The 21,699-nt window shown below is 38.6% G+C and overlaps 1 protein-coding gene across 1 annotated transcript in view; it reads left to right on the plus strand.

The window, feature by feature from the left end:
* The window catches only part of LOC126870427 (cadherin-89D), a 37,565-nt gene extending 32,550 nt beyond the window's left edge, over positions 1-5,015 (plus strand). Inside the window, exons 20-23 of the mRNA XM_050628134.1 lie at positions 78-281; positions 1,794-1,958; positions 3,114-3,478; positions 3,827-5,015. Of these exons, the coding sequence (XP_050484091.1) occupies positions 78-281; positions 1,794-1,958; positions 3,114-3,478; positions 3,827-3,858 (766 nt within the window). The 3' untranslated portion in view covers positions 3,859-5,015. The remainder of the gene's footprint in view (positions 1-77; positions 282-1,793; positions 1,959-3,113; positions 3,479-3,826) is intronic.
* Positions 5,016-21,699: the final 16,684 nt, after the last annotated feature.

Raw genomic sequence — 21,699 nt, forward strand, 5'->3', positions numbered from 1 at the left:
ACATCCGCTACCCGAATACCGGGCAATCGAGTAGCAGTCAATCCTGGAAACGTAGTTATCCGAAATTCATTGGTTAGTCGCAGACGTCGGGAGAAAGCGATGTTCTCGACCACCAGTCCGATTGGATTCGCTTTGGCAGATCCGGCCGCCACGCTACAGAAGCCGCCTTTGTTCCCGACCTTCGTCGATGGCCTTCATTACGACCTTGAACCGTTCTGCACTGACATGCCGAGGCGACAGAGCATCTGTGAGCACGGAGCCAATTGTGCCCGCTTCCACGCGTAAGTCTATTAATCGACGTAAACCGTTTCTCGTCGCGAGGGACTCCGCGATACTTTATCGCCAACCGTATTAAATCGTTTGAGCGCGGCTGAGCAGAATCGCGTCGCGTTTCTGGACGACTCGTCCAGACCTTGCGATTCTTCGTCGAAGCTGGATACGCCATGCTACCTCGTATTTCACGCCTGCGAGCTTTTTACTCTCAATTTATGTTAGTGCATCCTCGTTGCGTTGTATCGAATTGAAGAAATGAATCGGGGGGACACGTAGAAAAAATAGCAACAAGATACTTTTTAAACAGAGGTTTGGAATACTGTGAGGAATGCAAAATCATCGACCATATTCTACGTCGTATCGAAGATTACAGAAACATTAAGCGTAGATTCTTTTGATTTTTTAAATAGAATCTGGATGGAAAAGGGTACAACGAAAGAATCGTTGACACGAATAAATGTGAAATTTGGTGCAGAAGGCGTAAAAAAATAAGCGTAGTATTGACTTTATGCGACAGTAGTCGTAGCATGTAGTATAGCCCGTTTATGGCCAGACCGCTTCTGATCGCTCGGTTAACTACAAGCGTGCTATAAACATATGTCCGTATGGATCGATACCGCGCAATAAAGGATGCTATAGTTGCTATATTAGTTACTAAATTATTGAAACGAAAATAATATTAGCTTTCAACGTATATTTCATTTTAAACTATAAACGTGGCGCTCAAGCGATTTAAATATGCAATTAAAGTATCATACAGTGCTGCCTGCTATATTTACCGATCAAATTCCTTGAAGCATGTTTTATAAAGGTGTGAAACTTGCGCGACAGTGCATTAAACGTATAAGTAGTTTTTATAAAACGCAGAGAGCAAAAGATAAGTTTCCGAACTAATTTCAATTCCATCTTTACGCAACTATCGTATAAAACGAAACAAAAAAAAGAAGGAAAAAAGGAAAAAATCAAAAAGTTCCATTTGCTACGCGTATCAAGATATTAAAATCTTTCTATAAAATCTAACTAACAAAATCCTTTCTACGCGACAGGATCAAAATTCAACAAGCACAAACAAATACCGCAACACGTTTCGATCACGACACGCTATCCCCAGTACTCGCAATTATCTTTCAAACCTTACCAACTAACCCGATACCTGCCCTATCGTTCGCAACTAACAAACGATCCAATCAGAAGAACCATGATCCCAAATTAAACACCAAAACCAATCAGCGATTTCCTCGCAACGCCGTTTTCAATCAAGTAGCGACAACCACAGGTTCGATCCTTAACCTCGCATCCATTTGAACGTGGCCTGAAATTTCAGTGAACGCGAACAACACACGGCTCGCCGTGGAATCGAACAAAGCCGCGACAGAAAGGTATGCATTTATTATGAAAACGAAATTCCAGCCTGAAAAGCTGGTCGGCAAGGTTGGTCAGCGAATATAGGGAATACTGTATCAGGGAATTCCCATATGTTTCGCGATGTCGATGCTAGAGAGGCAAGGGGGTGGTTGCAGGATGGGCGGTTGTAGTAAGCACGCCGGAAGGACGACAGGGACCCCGAAAGGACTCGAGGCATCCGCGACGTCCTTGCATTCCAGTGGTCAGGATTCTGGGATCGTGGCGCGCGCCTCCTGCCACTGCAGTCACTCGTCGAGCCCCTCCAGCGGCGAGAGCAGCAAGTAAGTCGAATTACTTACGGGGCTATTTGTGCTATCTAAATCGAAAAGAGGTTTCGAACGGATCGATTCAACCGTTTGGTCGCTATTCTTATCGAGGTGAAATAAATGATCACCGGAGGTGGGCTGCTGCGCAAAATTTTCGATGAGACGAGAGGGCTGTTTACTGTTCCTTTCGATTTCGTGGTGTAGTAGGAGCGTCGAGCTACAGGCAAATCTTTTATCTGTGAAATCTGTTCTTTTGGGTTTTTGCGAAGTTCTTGCGACTAAAAGGACGTGCAAGCAAATGGTTAAAATTTGTAAAAGTTGCACGATATTTCTAGTTCGAAACTGTTGTTACGCGAACAGATCTAAATTAAAATGACTAAAAAGGATTTTAACAGGCATTTTGTATTCGTTATTTATTTAGGTTTAGGTGATTCACATCGTATATTTGCTTAGGCGAATGTAAATAATTTCATCGCTCAATGTATCTTACTAATTTCATCGATCATCCTAATATTCTAAAACTGATTTTTCAAACTTTTATCCTGCTATTAGAAAAGAAGAAATTCAAATCCCTTTACACTTATAATTTTCTCCTTACGCTTGTAATCTTGCGAAGCTTCTGTTAAATATAATAGTTAATTCCATGCGTGTAACATATGCAAATATTAATATCGTAGTTCTAATAATTCTAACAGAGTTTAGGATCGTTTCTCTTATGTTCTGTCTATTATTTATCTATCAAATCTATTCAGCTTTATAAAACTTCTTAAAGCCAACTAGGAACGAAACGGTTAACCTGATGCAGCGATCCTTGTCGATCCCACGATTCTCGCTTCTAAAACCCTGTTCATATAAATTCTAACATCCCATCAAACATACACTCACACACACCATTTCATCTTCTACGGATAAATTCAATAATACGTTGTAAGTATTAATACATAATAAGTATCGCAAGATCAGCTTTCTATTATTTTTTCGTGGTGGTTTCAATTTCATGCTTGATCGGTTAATAAAACGCGAAGGAAGAAAATAACAACGTATATTTTAACTCTCGATGGCTATGATCGGTTCATTTGTGATCTGAACGCTTAAAGAAACAAAGAAACGCAACATCGGTACTTTAATTAATTTTTTCCACTTGCATTCCCGGATGTTTCCTCTTCACAGCGGGTACGAGGACTCTCTGAAATCTCTGCAGCGTCGCGAAAGGAGCAACGACATGTCCCGTAGTAATCACGAGATCTCGAACGTGATTGGAAGACGTGGGAATCAAGCCACCTCGAAGAGACGGCAACGGTTCAACTCGTTCTCGAACGGGGAATCCGTTTACTCGCAGGAGATGACGTTGCAGAGGGAGCAGCGTTGCTGCGTCGGAACGGAGAAGAGGCGAAAGAACGACGGGATGACTCGCGAACATCGGCGTGCACATTCCGAGGCGGAAAACAATATCACCGAGACGGTGATACACGAACATCCCGGAACCGAGATCTCGCTGTCTAGCTCTTTGCAAAATACGTCCACCCTTCACGGTGGTAAGTTCCTTTCGATGGCCTTCAACAGACCTATCTCGTCTTTTGAAATTTTGGAAAGTGGTAATTTAAAAATTATTATTATTATAGACTATTAATAACATTATATATTTTAACAGCGATTATAAAACAGTCGTTAGCGTTTTTTCCCTAAGTGACAGATTTCTGAGAAACGTAGAAGGGAATTAAGTTTTACTATTTCGAAACGAGTTTACATAATACATTATAATATATTACATACATAATTACATAATAATAATAATACATTACATAGGCTATCTCGTAATTAGCGATTCTATACGATAAAAGAGGATAAAATAAAATTTTAAAATTCGTCACGTTTATTCACAGGCCTGTCAAGATCTACCCACATGTTGTATTAACGACAAACGAGACTTTACGAAGGGAGGACTTCCAACGAGGAACAAGATTGTAGCCTTCCTGGCCATGAGTTTTTCTTACTGTCCATACCGTTGTTCGTGACTGGTCCATGGTTTTGTTAGGTGTCTCCGGTTTAACGAGCAATAAGATTAATTCCCTTTAACTGTCACTACCGCGTTGCAGTTATTTCGGAACAGGGATTTCGTACGACTGAGAAGAGTTGTATCTTCAAGAAGTTACCAATTAACGAAACGCCTAGATAGGAAAAAAGCATTTCCAATTAGCGAGCTACTTTTCTCTTGCGCGTGAAATTGTGTCATCTCGTTACCAAAGTACTCGTCGTTGATTCGAAAATCGTTCATTTATGTAAATACGCTAGAAGCTCTGTCGGTACTTTGAGATCCTTTATTACTTTATTATCGTTATTATCGTTATTATCGTTTCTTGCTTCTATCTTTTCTACGTTCTTCCTGCTATTTATCGTGTTCTTTTTATATGTAAATCTTTTATGTACAGTACGCTATATGTTTTACGTTGGAAATGCGAATATCGTGTATCAAAAACTTGTATAGTTTGTCTTTCTTGTTAGAAAGAGATTGTGTGTGTAATTGTATTTTGTCATGATCATCTTATGGCGGAATATTTATTTCAGAAACACATGGAAAATATTTCAGTCGAAGAAAGTGTGGTGATTTAAAAAATTATTATTAGTTATGTATATAAAGAAAGTTTCTATTTTGTACATATAGATTCGTAAGCAAAATGAGAAAAACAGATTTTCGATATAAATATTATTAGATAATCAAAAAATTTCGTTTAATAGGAAATTTATACTAAATTTCTATGGCTAGCTTTAATCTTCCTTAGGTCTGACAAATCCCGAATTTCCAATGAAAAATTAAATTGTTCTTATATGTACATAGTGTTTCTCCGTTTTTCAAGTAAATAATCAGCTTCTCATTTTGACGTAGCTGTGCCTTGTGAATACGCGAACTTTCCAACGTCCGTTAGTTACTATCATCAAGTGCATTCCCCATATTTAACGTGATTGTAAGAAGATGTAACATATGTATGTATGTAATAATAATGTATAATTTATATCGCGGCCCAAGTTAGGGAAAATAACTCTGTTATAAATCGTTAATAAAGGCAATTACATTAAAACGATGTTCGAATTTCGATCTTCTTTCGTCGGAAATGTTTTCCGCCACAAATTATAGTTTTTTTACTTTGGCCGATTATCCGATCGGAAATACGTATTTTATATAGAATCGATAGCCTCTCGTGTTGCGAGAGAAACCTGCTTTTTACAGTTATCATTTGTCTACTGTTTATCATTGATCGACAAGAAGACGTTTCGTTTTCTTCGATAATTTACACTTGGATTTTTTAGAAACAGAATCCTTTTTTATAATTGGAATTGTACTAGAAATTGATATTTGCGCTCAGCTTTTTCTAAAATTCTTAATCTTGTTAATCTTGTTAATCTTAACGATCACGTCCATTGTTTTTTAATTTACGGAATCGACCAGTACGGTTTTTAAGCGATTCGCTTATTAGTAGTACGGTCAAGTACACGGCAAGCAAGTTTTGGAATATTTATGAAACTACAAATCGCAGTGAAGTTATGGTTAAGATCAAGATCGGTACATCGATCGTTCTTATCTCGATTACATTATGCCGTATGCAATCGTAAAAAGAAAAATACAAGCCTATATTTTTTAGAGAAGTACTGCTTAAGCAGTAAGTAAGCGAACGTAACTAACAGGTATGTTATTCAGTTATTTAGCGGTATCGTTCGTCAAAGTCCATCCATCTAATATCTAATATCTCCGGTTTTCGGACAAGGCTGTACTAGATAGCCTTATCTAGGCATGACTCGTGACAAAAAGCATACCTTTACCTTCACCTTTGGTTCTTATACCATTATTTTGGCCTAACATCCATTTTCCAGTCGATTTTTCTTTCATTCAGTCCTGTCCTCTCCCCTCCTTCCAAACTGAACTGCGGAACAGCCCTCGATATCTTTAAATGTCATTTGTTAACCCTTTCGTTCTCAATGCCGACTTTAGACGCAGTCTAGAAATAGGTTCTAAGTAATGGTACCGGCTATAGTTATCGCTAGGCTGAGAATGTGTATGTATTTATGGGAAGCGTAAAGGTGCAACGATGCAGATAATGTTCGTAACACGCAAAAATATATCCAATTATAACATTTATCGAACGAAACAAATCTCTGCCGAGATTCCTTTTCTCTGGATTTTTCTTGCACAAATTTTGCATCGATATGTGCGGTCCAATCTTCGGACACGTTGTTAATCTTAAAAACGCTAAAATCTCAGGATTAATTTCACACCGGCCAGGCGGAATTTTCATCGTGACGATCTTGTCACACGTTCTTACGTACGTACCAAAGAAAGTGACCTTCACGGTGGTAGAGCGTAATCAGCGATAGGATAGGACTTTGGCACCTCAGGAATCTCTTAGACCGCGAGATCAAAGCAGCGTGGGTGTTTTAATTACGGGCAAATGAGTCGAACGCGTAGATTCCTGGTGTTCGGTGTCATCGATATATCGCTGTTCAATGGGCCTTGAGTCTATCGCAACGCGGCTCATTTGCAGCCGCGTTCTAGGTCTCCTTCCGAACGCGAAGGATGCAAAGGAGATATAGACTTTGCGACACTGGCATTGAGAGAGCTTCGCGAATTCTACAGTCGTACTACGGACGAAGGCGAATCGGTAACGAGAAGAAAGAAAAGTCTTTCACGAAATCGTCCGCTATCCTACCAACGTCTATTATATTATAACTTTTTACGAGCAATCGCGAAAACCGATCAGCTTTTACGAACTATTTTGCTATTGTGTGCAGCAGATGTGGATTTCGTAAGAGAACGAATCTGGAAGAACTATGGATAGATATTTGTTTCGATCAAAATAAATATTCTTAATAGATATAAGATATATATGAATATTTGGAAATTGATCGAGTTGAAAGAATGGCAAACTATCGCGAAACCACTCGTGAGTCGTGGCAATGAAATCAATTTTCCTTGTTACCAAAGCAAATTGTGCTCACGCGTGATAGCAAATTCCCAAATTCTGATTATCGCGACTTATATGGAAATTGCGACGATTACCTATCGGGTGTAATAGAAAGCACGAAACACTTGTTTTACACAATGTGGTCGTGCTGTCCTTCGGTTCACGTGACAATCGTCCTTGACATCCTTTGATTCGGCTCGACGCGTGGATGGAACAATTAGAACTAGTCCTATCTCATTTGCGGATGATTTACTCGATCTCTTGTTAGAGCCTTTCTAGGAATTAGCACTTGAAGGACCCGTACTTTCGACAGTACCATCGTAGAGTCTTTTCTACTTATTTTACCCTTTCTCTTACTTAACTTCTTCGGGATTCGACCGACCGACCCTCGACGTATTACTCGTGGCTTACTTAAAGCGCAATGAATGTTATCGAAATAAACTTTTATTCGGATAATAATTCAAATAAAACTTTCGTTTTATTTATTATTTGCTGTGTTGCTTTATAACACGAGAAACATAATAGCAAGTAATATTATTTGAATAACAATATTTTTGGAAAATAAATTACGTACACAGGTTAGGTTGGATACAGTTGGCGAGAAGAATGGGGTTGTACGTTCGTGCAGAGAGTTTCAAAAACAGAGAGTGGATACTCGCAGTTGTTGCAGTGATAAACGATCGTACTTAGGAAGTTCTTTTCTTTTTCTTTCGGTAATTAGGAAAGACTGTGTGGGTATTTGTTGGAGGATCGTGAGTGTAATTGGCAAGGATGAGATTTTAGAGGCAGGTGTGCTTGTAAAACTAATATATTAACACTTCCTCGGCCAGATTTTCGTAAGAAGTAAAATCATATCTACGTAACCTATAACACGGAATAAATAGTATTTCAGAAAGTAAAAGAGATGCGGACTGCATAAATCATGGACTGGAAGAGCGATATATGTCAAGAAAGTTCAAATGTTACCTTTAATCGTATGGAGACGCGTTCCTTTAACCAAATCATCCCTATACGTTAACCCGGCGCCGGAGACGAAAAAAACACGTGCAAAAAGCAAAGGGATAGTTGCGAGCAAGTGAAAAGTCACGAGACGAGTTTGCAGTCAGCCGGAAAAAGCTGGCCCCTTTGGGATTACCCTGTTTCGGATCGTAAATCATTCCCGAAGGACGCGAGGACGAAGAGCTCGCGGTGCTTTCTGAGTGGAATATTGCGGCTCGAGTGAAAATTGCGTAGAAATTTGTCGGTAGCTTGATTTATTGAACGCGATCAAACCTTCCAGGGTTAAAAAACTAGGAAATAAAGTTTCAAACTGACATAAAGATTAATCGTTTCTTGCCTCATCCTGTATCAATCGTTAAAGAATACTTCGACGTAAGAGTAATATATTTCTAAGCATTTCTTCTATTAATCGTGAAAATTTCTACCAAAATGTTTGGTTTTACGTAAAGTTCCTGTGTCACTGTGACCATAGTCAAACTGGTAAAACAAACGTTTTAAAAAAAAGATACAGCGCTCTCACGCGATATTCGCGCAATATTTCATAATTGACGATTGAAGTAATTTACGCATTGATAAATTATATTACACGTATAAATTATAATTATAATCAGTATATTACGTTACATTGATCGGATCAACATTGACCTCCGCGTTAATCGAACGAAATAAAATATATTCTCTTCGAACGAACGATCAGATTTCAATATTCTCTCTTCGTTAGACTTAGTTAGTGGATTTAATTTTAATTAAACGAATGCAAAATGGTATGCACAAGGCATCAAGGATTAACACCACGCGTCGTTGATCATAGTCGTGTTCAATACCAATCGAAACCTTGCTCCTTCGATATTGGTTCAAGCACATCATTAACGTGATCGGACAATAAGCTCGAATCTCATCATAGCTGATGCATCGGATGCGTGTTTCGAGCGTATCAGGTATGTTCCACAGAAGCAAGTATCGATGTGAGAACGCTTCTATGCGATGGACAACGCCTCGTGGCGTTGATTGCTATATTCTCTGGCTCCATAGGATTGCATTTGCGATTTAGATTTGGCATTCTGACTATTGTTGGAATTGGCATATCCTTTTACAAATGTCGATCAATCATAGATTTTTTGTATACGCGTAGAGTTGTTTTAGACGAATTATTTTATTATAGAGAATACGTAGGATCCATAGCGAATCATGAAAATTATAAGGAATTTGTTATAGGAAAGAGAACATGATTTCTTTTGTAAGATATATTATATCACACAATAGTCAAATCTTATCTAAGGAAAAGATTTGTGTTCCATGTTACCCTACATTCCCCTATACATATAGAAACGCGAGAGATAAAATAAATAACGTTTCAATATTATTTCAATATTATTCAATATTCAATATTATTTCAATATTAAATAAAAATGAAATAACGATAATAATTCGCGGATCAATCACACAAAATTATTTCATTTTCGAATCATATGGCACTCTCGAAGACCTCGTATCCATCGGTACATTCTTCTTGAAGAATCAAATTTCCACGCGATATCACACATACCAGATTACTTTAACATTCTTTGAATTTCTCATCAGTTGTTACTAATGTTTCGGTATAAGCGAATTCTCACTCTCACGCTTCAGATATCAATGGAAAGTTTGACCGCAAGACGTCTCGGTGTCTCTTCATCGGACACGTGGTTTACCGCGCGTCGCGATTCCCGTCTCGATGCTTCGGAGGAAATGAGTTTTAACCGGTCGATCGGATCGAAACGAATCGAATTACGGAACGCTTAACAGGATCGCGACGAGGTGTCGACTGGCTTCAAAGGAAGACGATTAAGGGGGTAACCTTGGCCTCGGGGAGAAAGATCCCACGGGATCCCTGGGAACCGATATATTGGCAAAGGGGTTGCACGTAGGCGGGAAACGGCTGAAACACACGGAACCAGGATCGATAGGGGTGGGGTCGATGGAAAGTCGGAAGCTCGCCCTTGCTGCCGTCACGGAATAAGTAGCTAATATTTCACCGGAGTATTCGAATAACGTCTCGTGGAAAGACGGCATCTTGAAAACCGAGACGATGTCGTCGAACACGTGGCATTTCAAAGAAGAAGACAAGAAACTCTAAGGAAGAAAGGAAGGAAGGTTGCAACCTTCAATTCGATCTGAAAAGCCGCTCGAAAAATCCTTCGTGGCTTAATATCCGCACTGCTCCTCTGGCTTAAGGATCGACTCAAACTGGCCGTCGCAACAGCTCGCTGAATTTTTTATCGAGTCCCCGTTTTTCCGCTCTGTCGATCCATGCACCGAGCACGAGCATCGATTTCGTAGCCAAGCCACGGAACTTTTTGTTTGTTCTCTCATCAACTGCGAGGAAGAAAAGCGATAGAATGGTTTATAGGAATAGCTTGATATGGCTAGCTTTAACGCGAAGATGAAATGTTGCGAAATTGACCGGCGAACATGACTGGTTCGTATGCAAATCGATGCATCCAGATACGAATAAAGGAAATTTTTCACCCCTCCTCTGAACGTTTCGTCTATCCATTTATTTTGTCGCTTGCAATTTGCAAGGAACTCGAAACATTTGAATAATGTTCCAAGACGTTAGTGCCCCCGAGACAAGACGAAATCACTTGGCCACGATGCAGACAGCCTTCGATTTTAGCTGAGGGGCATCGAAAGACTTACCAAGAACCTGACCTCTGTTTCTGTTCCGTTCGATGGGTGGATTTACAATAGAGGCTGAGGGCCTGGTTTCTATTGCGATCACTTTTAATTTTGTTTTCCTCTGTCCCGAACCAAGATGGGTTACGTTCCGCGGAAAGAAAATATTCCAAGATCTTAGAGCATCCTTGACATCTCCAGGAATTAACTTCGTTTCATCTTACGATTCGTTGCATTTCATCTCCATCGATCTCTTTTAGCATTCGTTTCTTCGGCATTTTCGGTTTCCGGTCGCTTTGCCGCGAATATATCGATATACGTATGTGATCGTGATCATTGATGCGGATAGTTAGAATGTGTTCATTTGTGGTTTTGTTTGCAGGAATTATGAGTGAGAAAAAGGGAAATGTGTCGTTGTAAGTTGTAAAGTTTCTCCACTAGAATAACGCTTAACAAAGTAGAATTTATTCGTTCCAATGATACGTGGAAAGTGATCTTGTAAGTCTAAATTATCGTACTTTAGTACCTGACAAATTAGTTAGAGTAATATTAAGAAGTACCAATTATTAAATTAATCAGAATGAATTTATCGTAATATCAACAACAATATATTTGTGGCATTCGCAATACATATCATTACATTAATGCATGATAGTTTGCAGGAATGGGAATGAAGAACGAGTGATACGATCTTTATTAAACGAGTATGGATATAACAGCGAATGTACACCTCTTCTATTTACAATTAATAGGAAAATGGTTTAATTAGAATATCGTCACTAATCTGAATTTAACTACAAATTACAAATCGGTACTTTTAATACCACAGCATTGTCCCAGTTACGTTGTACATACTGTATAATTCTTGGCACAAAAATAGTAGAAGAAACTTGAACAGAGGAGACAAGGACAGTATGCGAGACGAAGATAATTAAAAGACGACGATCGTGTGTTATAAAAAAATTGTCTATAGCCTTTGTACAAATGTACTGTAATACTGTTTATTGGTATCTATTCCAGGTATTCTTTCTGTCATTCTCATTCGATCGTCACAAATGGCTCTAGAAAGAAATATGCTAAGATGAAGCTGTGCTAGCTTGATATATAGTAGCAAGGTTTATTGTCTCGGCCGGATATACTCGTCATTCAAAATTTATATCGCGAAGTTACGTTGAACGCGTGCTGTCCTGAGAAGCGACTACGAGGTGCATATAATTTTCTCTGTAACTGATGAAGATTGGAAACGACCAGCGCGCATCGCGTATACTTTATCGTTTTGTATTTATGTATGGTCGATAACTGCGCTGTACGACCTTCTCTGTGAGCTATTTCACGTTTGTCGAAGCAGAGTATGAAGATTGGAGTCGAAAGATTTCCAATCGATCACGCGGCTAATCGCTCTTGGTTATCTGTTTACGTCGTTGAAACTTTAATGCGAGCAGGAAATAAGAAGGAGCAAACAATTACACGCGATACGAAGCTTCTGGTATTCGCGCTGTAAGATAATTGACAAACTTTCGTTTCTAACTGGCAATTTTAATTTACTCTGGATGTTAAAATATTCAGCAGAAGTATATGACTATAAAGGAAAGAAAATTAGTTACGTAAAAGTTGACAAATCTATATTTTCCTCTACCGAAGTTTCATATGCTTTATAGAAAGAGACAAAGTGTTACGCCACGAGGCTTACCACAGGCTGTATTTTCTAACCGTCGCTCGCGGTCCTGCAGTGTTGCAGGCAGATCGTCTTATCTGCCCGTCGGATCATATACAATGTATCGACGAGCGCATAGTTGTCGCCAAGCAGCGAGCTCTAGAAACGTCGATTTTTGTCCGTTACGTTTCCCACACAGGAAGGGGCATACGTGATCATAGGCGCGAGCGGTGGCGTGACCCGAGCATAGTGGGGGTCGTCTTCCAAACGAGACAAAGAAATGATCGAAAGGCGATCAGTTCCTTCTGACGAGTCAAACATGACACATCGAGAGGTCTGACGAGCAAAATCAAATAGTCTAACGAATTCATCTAGAGATATCGTAAAGTCGAGTCAACTTTCTGTAATATATTCATCATATTATTGTAAAATATATTATTTTATGTTAACCTGTTAATACAGTGTTACATTCATTAAATCACCTCTGTTATCTTAACCGAAACAGGGGAACGACTATTTCGCGGCGTCGATTAACAGAATCGTAGCGAGAATTTACGCCTCTCGCTAATGCGTTTTCGTAGCGACCGCGTCTCTCCGCGAACGGTCGTAACACAAAGGAAGATATTTCTATCCATAAAAATGTATAAAAGTTAACACATAGATATATGTTTCAGGAACCAAAGAATTAATATTAAAATTAGATCGTTTGTTTCTCTCTTGCAAATTGACCATATTTTATAAAGAAGAAAATTCCTCGTCTCTTTCGATAATATTTTCCTTATCATAAAACGAAGATACAATAACAGGCGCATATGTTCCGCGATACTTCGTTCAAAGCATCCGTTTACAATTCATGGCATTACGCCTGTTAAGAAGCACAAACTTCTTCGAGCAAGTTTTTTTTTTCTTTCTTTTTTATTTAAAATTTCACATTCACAATTTGTCCAATTTGGACATTTGGTAGAATTTGTTATCTGTTTGATTATCATGTGGGTGGCTACCCCCAATGGGGTACCATCTTCGTGTTTGTTAAGATATATCCTTTGTACTTGTATCCTTTGTATCCTTTGTGAGATCTGCTGGGTGTTTCCTTTTTAGTCTTCTTTCTATGGTTGTGTTGAACGTTTCCGCTGCCAGCCGGTTCGGGTGCGTTGCTATTCTTTCTCTGTACCTTCTTGCGAATCTGCTAATCTCTTCCTTGACCGTTGGTATTCCAAGATCTTTCCATATGTCCTCGTTTCTAACGTACCATGGGGCGTTTACAATTGATCAAAGAATTTTAGCTTGGATTGTCTCTATTTTGCTTATATGGTTCATTGCTGCTGTTCCCCAAAGTGGTATTCCGTACGTCCAAATTGGTTTTATGATCGTTTTGTATATTTTTAGTTTGTTTTCTATGCCTTCGAGCAAGTAGCGTAGGAACATCCCTACAGTCACGAAACAAGACCACTAGTGCAGCTTCCTATGAAATATCGATTGTCACGTCATAACAAACTACAGGTTCCATGCTCAAGCTTAAGTAATTCACATGTTCGGTTGAATCGATCGAAACAAAAGGGCCATTATACGTGCAGGAAGCCGCAGGCAATTATTGTAAGAAAATCGTGTTCATGGTGTTACACTACCGTATAAATAATATTCTTAAAACAATTATCGAAGAAATCTATATAACGTTAGCGCCAGCTTACGTTAACAGAAGATACGTGAAAATTATAACACGAAGAATAGAAGATGTATTTTAATGTAAGATATTCGTGGTACAAAGGTTGAAATGATTATTGTATTAATTTTCAATATTGAACGAGATAAAAATTAATTTCCCAACTAATTAAGATAGAAATCTAACAACCTAATATTACTATCTAATATGTCTTGATCGATCGTATTAGTGAAATATCGTTTGGAAATGCATCAAAGTGGCAACGCTCGCGCGTATAAGCTTAATTTGCATTTAACTATAAAATTACCATCAAAAGCCACAGCGTTCACGATGTTCGAGCAAAAACACGCGTCCTCCGGAGCGCGAAGCGAACCAACATCTATATACTCGCCATTAATGGTCCTAATAATTGCAGCCACGGTACAATCCCGACTACAGGAATGCGTCGATTAATTGGCTATATGTAATCGAAATGGCATTCCGAACTTTCTTCGAAGAATTTCAATTTTAATTTTACGCGAACGTTCCAGGCCAGATTACGGCTGGCTTTTTGTCGCCTCTGACTATTCTTTTTTCTGTGCCATTAATCGCCCTTCTAATCGCGCCTTCGCGAACAAGTTGGCGAGCGCGAGGTTATCTGGCGACAAGGTTAGTAGATCTTAATGTTCTTCGTTGACCGCGAAGAAAAATATCGTGTAAAAAGAAAAGAAGGATTGAAGTTTTGAGATTGTAATGATTTATTATCTTGGTATTTAATTCTGCGCTGATTTCCAAAAATAGTCGCCTGAAGTATCGTAGTGTGCCGAACGCGTTCGTTTGCAGCCACTCGACAGCCACTCGTATTGGTAAACTGAGAATTTCAATATGCGAACTAGTGGCAAAAAATTAAACTACTGGGAGTAGGTCGAGTATCCATATGATCACCAACGTTTAATTAAATAGACACGTTGTGAAAAACGAATGTTCTTAAATTTGTTTTAGTGCTTTTAAATCGAACGTAATAATGAGAGTCGTATAATTTAGTTAAATAGTTATAAAAACTTATGCGATGGAATTTTCTCCTAGAAAAGTGAAAGTGAATATATTGGCCCGCATTAATATACCTTCGGACGCATTTCTCAAAAACGAAATAACTTTTTTAAAATTGGGCCAAACGGTCTTTTTGAAAAATTAGAAGATCAAGCTTGCCAGATGACGCGTAAGAATTTTTAAAAAAAAATACAATTGATCGGAATTGCGAAGAAAAAAGTAAAGATAACTTTTTGCAACTTTTTTATCTGGGCCTGTAATGAAAATTTAAACAAAGCGTTTTGAACATTTACGAGAGTTATGTGCCTGGAAATCGCTTGGTGTAGGAACAAACGACGCGCATCGAAAGAGGTAGATTTATTACAATTACAGACCAAATGTAGTGGAAAACTGCGATTTTCAACATTTTTACTGTTTGTAGCTCGTAGCAACGTTAAGCGATCTTGATGAAAATTTTCACTTTCTACTTTCTGTTTTCTGTAGGAAAACGTCGATACAAAGTTGTTTTTAATTTTGGCTAAGAAACACCGTTTTTCAGACCACTGTGAGTCGTCAAGATTCTCCGTACACGATCACACGGGAAATATTGTCCGTCTTATCGACTGAAAAATATTCGTGATCGCGGCTCGATCGACGAGAAACAAGCATCCGACTCCCTGGAGTTCGTTTAAGCTGCAAGAAAACTCGAGAGCCGGTGCAGCCGCGTGATACTCGGAGATTTATGATCCCGAGATCTAAGTTCTTGTGTTTCTTACGCCGGCTGTCGTTACCTTGAAACGTCGAACGACAGGGTAGTCTGAGAACGTCGAATGAGGGTTCACGGACAATAGAATTTCGTTGAATTTTTCTGTGACACGTAAGACAACGGTGGAAGCTTCGAGCGTTCGGAACTGTCGTTCTTTTGAAACGTTATTATAGCAACGTTCCTGTTACTATGATGGCGGATGACAAACGTTTTGTTAACTTTAATACTCATAATATAAGGTAATTCAATAGTAGACACCAAAACAAGTGCTATAAATCATACTACGAATCGTATATTTACATTTTAGATACGTAGTATGGAAATTTGAATTTTAGCCAACTACAAATGGTAGAAATACGTAGATAGACCGAGTGTTTGAGACTGAGGCATGAACGATGGAAGAAGATCGTATGACCAAGCAAGATTTTGCACGTGTCCTGAGAATATCTGCCTATTATTAAAGAACGAGAGATCAGCGTTATGGTAGCTCCACGATATAACAAAATTGTAAAATCAATCAGGAATGAAATTAACGCGTTTATTTAAGTATCAGGGAAAGCAAATTGACAGAAATACGAGAAGATAAAGATTCGTATCGTCGGTTGCGGTTGTACGAAGAAATGTTTAAGCGTCAGTGTAACTTATCGGAATATTAAAAAATACTTTCCTTTATATTTCGAGTATGATCTGTTCTATGTAATTACTCCTTGTTTTCCTGCTCGTCCTAACATTTCGTTTTACAGGCGCGTTGGAACAGAACATGGAAACATGGAAATGTAAAAGGTGGAAGGCGGAGATGATCCTCGAGAGTCGTTAATTATTTCAACGAAATCGATCGAGATACGTCAGATGGAGGAGGAGTAGGTCGTACCTTTGAATATTAATTAGCCGACCCTTTGAATCGATGCTTCCCATTTGAATTTCATGGGGCTACGTTAAATGCCTCGTATTCGTGCCGTGATTTCAACAGAGTCGACGATTTTTATTACGATGATCGGAAAGAAATTACACCGAGAATTATCAACGCGTTATTTCCTTCAGGGAAGATTTTATCGTACATTTATCGAGAACACTGAAATTCGTTTAGACAATGAGTAAACATCTCTTTTCCTCGTTATCGCTTCTACATCGTCACCAGTAAAGAGAAAAGACCTTTTCTATTTATCTTCCACCTTTTTTCTCTTTTAATCCCTCGCTTTATCCGCGGTTCTCGACTGGCAATCTTTTCCTTGATCGCCTAAAAGCGATTAGAATATTCGCATCGCCTCTCGTTCGGAAGTTTTCAGTTTAATTAACGGATATGAGATAGCAAATTGTGGACATATTCTATCCGGTATGGAATTATCGACGAAGATGCGATTAACGTGGCAACTCAATTAGAATCTCGATTAGTTTCTCACACCCTGACCGCCTCCCTTTCTCTCTCGCGCTCTAGCATCATCGCTCTCGACCTTGCATCATCACTCTCCACCTTACACCTCTTCTTTCCCAACGTGCTCCACGTCGTTTAGCTATTTTCCCCTAATCACTCCCTCCCCCCCTTGAGTCTGGAATTTTCGGAAATCTATGAAGCTGACAGGTTTGTCGGCGAAATTGATTTTCAATCGATTCTAGCGAACTGAGAGGAATTTTTCATATTCTCTCGAATAGCTATGTCAGCTGCGTTATTTTTGCAATTTGATAATCGCATCGATGCATCGTATCAACCAGTGACAAAAATTCTTTCATTTTGATTTAAATTTAGTACGCTATTTATAATATTATAATATTTAAGTAGAAATTTTAAAGGTACGCCATAGCGGAATTTAGGAAAGTATATTTAGCCATGACTGAGATACTAAAAATAGTTCGTTTGCTATTTCAACCGGTCGAATTCGTTGAAAGGTACAATAATCTCCCCGCATTGCGGCCTTTTACTTTCAGTCGGCCGAACGCGCCGCGTACACGTGTCTTCCAATCGATCCCATGTTTTTCAGCAATCGTGAAACGCAGTTCAATTCCCTACCGAGGAACTTCCTCTATCGTTCTTACCGTGCTTTTTATTAAGAAAAAAGAAAGAGGAGGATGTCCGAGATGGGACGATCTTGCGTCGATCGATTAACCGCGCGCGTTGCCAAGTTCGATTCGAGTGTTTCGTCGCGAACGCTCGTTCAGGATTTTTATTGGTCGTCAACGATGGTTCGGGAACTTGGAGACATTCCGGTCGAGCACACACGAGATACCGTCTCCGCGCTCGAAATGGCCGGATAATAAGTAATTTCTGATTTACGATCACGGCGACAACTTTTGCTAGAGCGAGCGTGTTATGCAAATCGTACAGTTGTCTACGTTGCGTTGAGAAACACCGAAACCCTGACTTAACTCTGTTTGTGAAAGTTTTTTGGAGCTACTCCGAGCTTGTTTTACTTTCGATTTTACACGTTTGCGTTCCACGTTGAAGGGATTTCTTGGGTTGGAAAACGATGATTCCTTTTTCTTCAATCCTGCGAAGGAGGATTTGTCATACACGTGTGAAACCTAACTAGATTTTTGATAGAATTGGCGAGCTCGAAGAGTTTGAAAAATTGAAATTTTTTAAAGATTGAAACACTGTAAAATGACTAATGCAACTAAATTTGTCGTAATAAATAATTGTTACAAATAACAGATAACGAAGAAGACAACGAATATGAACAATTATGACCATAAAAATCAATCGATCGCCGACATATTTGTAAGAAAGCGTATAAAACGAGTGCGTAACCGATTGTAATTTAAGATAAATGGGATGTTCGTTGATCTTCAACTTCCCCTTTACGCCTTCGTGTCGATCTTGGTTCGGTTAAGCATGAAATTAGAATGGAAAAAGTTGTTTAATCTTCCACTGAGCTTCGCCTATTTATCTAGATATCTAGTAGTAATTACCGTTTTCCATGCAATGATTTTAACTAAAATTTACGTACACTGATAGTAGATTTCAATGTATACAAAAAATGTATAAAAAAGACTGAGTAGCGATTATAAAATTTGCCTATATCTGTTTATTTTTCGATATTGTATGGTTCAGTATATATCGCAATACTTATAGCGAATACTATTATTGTTACGCCACGAGGCTTACCACAGGCTATATTTTCTAACCGTCGCTCACGGTCCTACAGTGTCGCAGGCAGATCGTCTTATCTGCCCGCCGGATCATATACAATGTATCGACGAGCGCATACTTGTCGTCAAGCAGCGAGCTCTAGAAACGTCGAATTTTGTTCGTTACGTTTCCCACACAGGAAGGGGCATACGTGATCATAGGCGCGAGCGGTGGCGTGACCCGAGCATAGTGGGGGTCGTCTTCCAAACGAGACAAAGAAATGATCGAAAGGCGATCAGTTCCTTCTGACGAGTCAAACGTGACACATCGAGAAATCTGACGAGCAAAATCAAATAATCTAACGAATTCATCTAGAGATATCGTAAAGTCGAGTCAATTTTCTGTAATATATTCATCATATTATTGTAAAATATACTATTTTATGTTAACCTGTTAATACAGTGTTACATTCATTAAATCATCTCTGTTATCTTAACCGAAACAGGGGAACGACTATTTCGCGGCGTCGTTTAACATAATCGTAGCGAGAATTTACGCCTCTCGCTGACGCGTTTTCCTAGCGACCGCGTCTCTCCGCGAACGGTCGTAACAATTATAAATCTTTAAATCTGAGTATAATTTCGTTATAAATAATAATAACTTGTTGGGAATGAAACACGAAGAAGAATGAAACTAAGAATAAGATAGCGTTTCAGCCGGAAATAACGTAGCTTCACGGAAAAATGACAGGAAGTCGAAATATTTCACGGACATCGGCAGTCAAACTGTAATGAGATCTTTGAGAGCTTGCGACTGAAATAAAATGAGTTAGCTCTCCGCAACGAACCCTACAAAACGAATTACGAACTCGCCGGAAGTTCGACAAAAGTCGAAGATGTTTAAGAATCGGAATGCGACATCACTCGCCACTTCTTCGGCAACGTTTCATCTTTTGGGAGCGTCAGAAGGCCAACGGCGAATACATAAATACATATATTGTATAAAGCATCGTTTTTAAACTGTTCTTAAGAAGCGATCATGTTGGTCTCGAATATAGTGAATGTTTGGAGAAATTTTCTACGCTTTTAAGAAAAAAGTATTCTGTTTTTGAAATTTTTAACTACATATTATGCCATGTACCTAATTTATCAAATTATTTTTCGGAAAATCAGTTTTACAAGAAAGAAGAGAAGAAATTTTATAATCCAAACTTTTGTAGATTTTTATAGCTAGAAAAGTGATACAATTATGAAAAGTACATTTTTAGAACTTCATTACGTAGGTACGTGATTAACGTTCATATTGGAAGAAACAAATTACGTACTTCCATAGGTGTATTTATAGGAAGAAAATGAGATACATAATAATAAAGTTTAATCTAAACGCATCACTTTTCTGTACTTTTCAATTTTTAGATGGGATTCGGTACTAATCGATGTGATTTCTGAACAGCTCAAGTATGGACAACTAAGAAAATTACATTTTCAAACTCACCAGTTACGCCACAGATACATGTAAATAAACGTCGATATAATTTGTGCCCTTTAAAATGTTCTGTTGTGATCGACCGTTGCTCTGTATTTTGGCTGTTATTGACATCCTCCAATGTTGGGGATTCTTCCTGCGTACGCAATTTGCTCGATGATCAATTATTCGAGCGAATATATACGCTACGCATCGTTCGACTTGTTGGTTAACCTGATTATGCGCGTACAAATTTTAACGAGTACTTTTTTTAAACCACCGATTCACTAACACGGTTCCACAATTAAACTACGGTTACGGCGAATGCGTGTTCTTATACACAAATTGGGACAAATATATGGGTTCTTATGAAAGCATACGTTACGGTTTTTAGATATTTCATTTGTCAAAACCAGTCTTGAAAACACGAATCCACCGTAAACCGCTGTAAACTAACCAATATTTTCTGCATTAAATCAGCAAATTGTTTCAGATAAGTAATATGTAGCTGTTTAAAAGACAGACAATTCGATTGTTCGGAGCAGTAAAATCAACAGAAAAGAAGCCATGTTTACGACACGACACTATTTTCGCGGTACTGCTTTTTTTATGATTTTAGGAATCGATGCGGTACGTCTCTGCGATCGATACTCCGGTCGATAATGCGCACCTATCGCAGTTGAGCAATTTGAAGCGTGATGCGCGCGCACAGTAGTTTTAACGACTCGAAGTGTGGTGCGTGTAACGTGTGGTTTCGTGTTTGATTTTTGTGCAATTTTTTCAGTGTTTTAATCAATATTATCAAAATCTAAAAGATCTTTCTGCAGACTTACGAGGTGCTTATATTCTCCAGTTATTTCATACAGTGAGTAGGAAGTTTTATATTTAAAAGTTTGGTAATTCAAAGTTTGAACGTCGCGTCGTTTCGATTTTAAGCGGTCGCCATGTTGCATACGTACAATACTTGCTTGAATTCAAATCAGAGAATCGCATTGCAATTCACGCAGAGCAGGACCTTCGAGTCCTTCGACAGAGGAATAAATCTATCATGAACAAATGGAAAAGACAATACTTCTTCCATACTCTCTCTACATCTAATCATTATCTTTGACAATAGGTTTAGGTTACACTATGCTCGAGACACTGACAAAGAATAGAAGGAAATAGCGAGATTAGTCATTCAAATTTACGCGAAACAAGGTTATTGGAATTTAGGCGAGATCTTTGGCATAGGATTTACTGTATTTTAACATAACACGACGAACGAAATTTTACGAAACTATGAAAAGATAGTTGGATGGTAGTTGGAAATAAATATGTCCAAAATGAGTTATAGGAGTTAGAAAAAGATGATATGCTTTTGATGATACGCTATCGTAATTTTTAACGAAGAGAAAGCATTGTTCGCGATATCGAATGGTTTGACGACGATAGTTCCTTTTTTTTTACAAGAATAGCGAATATCTCATAATGAAAGTTAATCGCGGAAAAATTAAGCGAGAAGAATTATTGGTTTTTAGTGACAATGTTA

This window comes from Bombus huntii, chromosome 10, assembly GCF_024542735.1.
Source record: "Bombus huntii isolate Logan2020A chromosome 10, iyBomHunt1.1, whole genome shotgun sequence".
Taxonomy (NCBI): Eukaryota; Metazoa; Arthropoda; class Insecta; order Hymenoptera; family Apidae; genus Bombus; species Bombus huntii.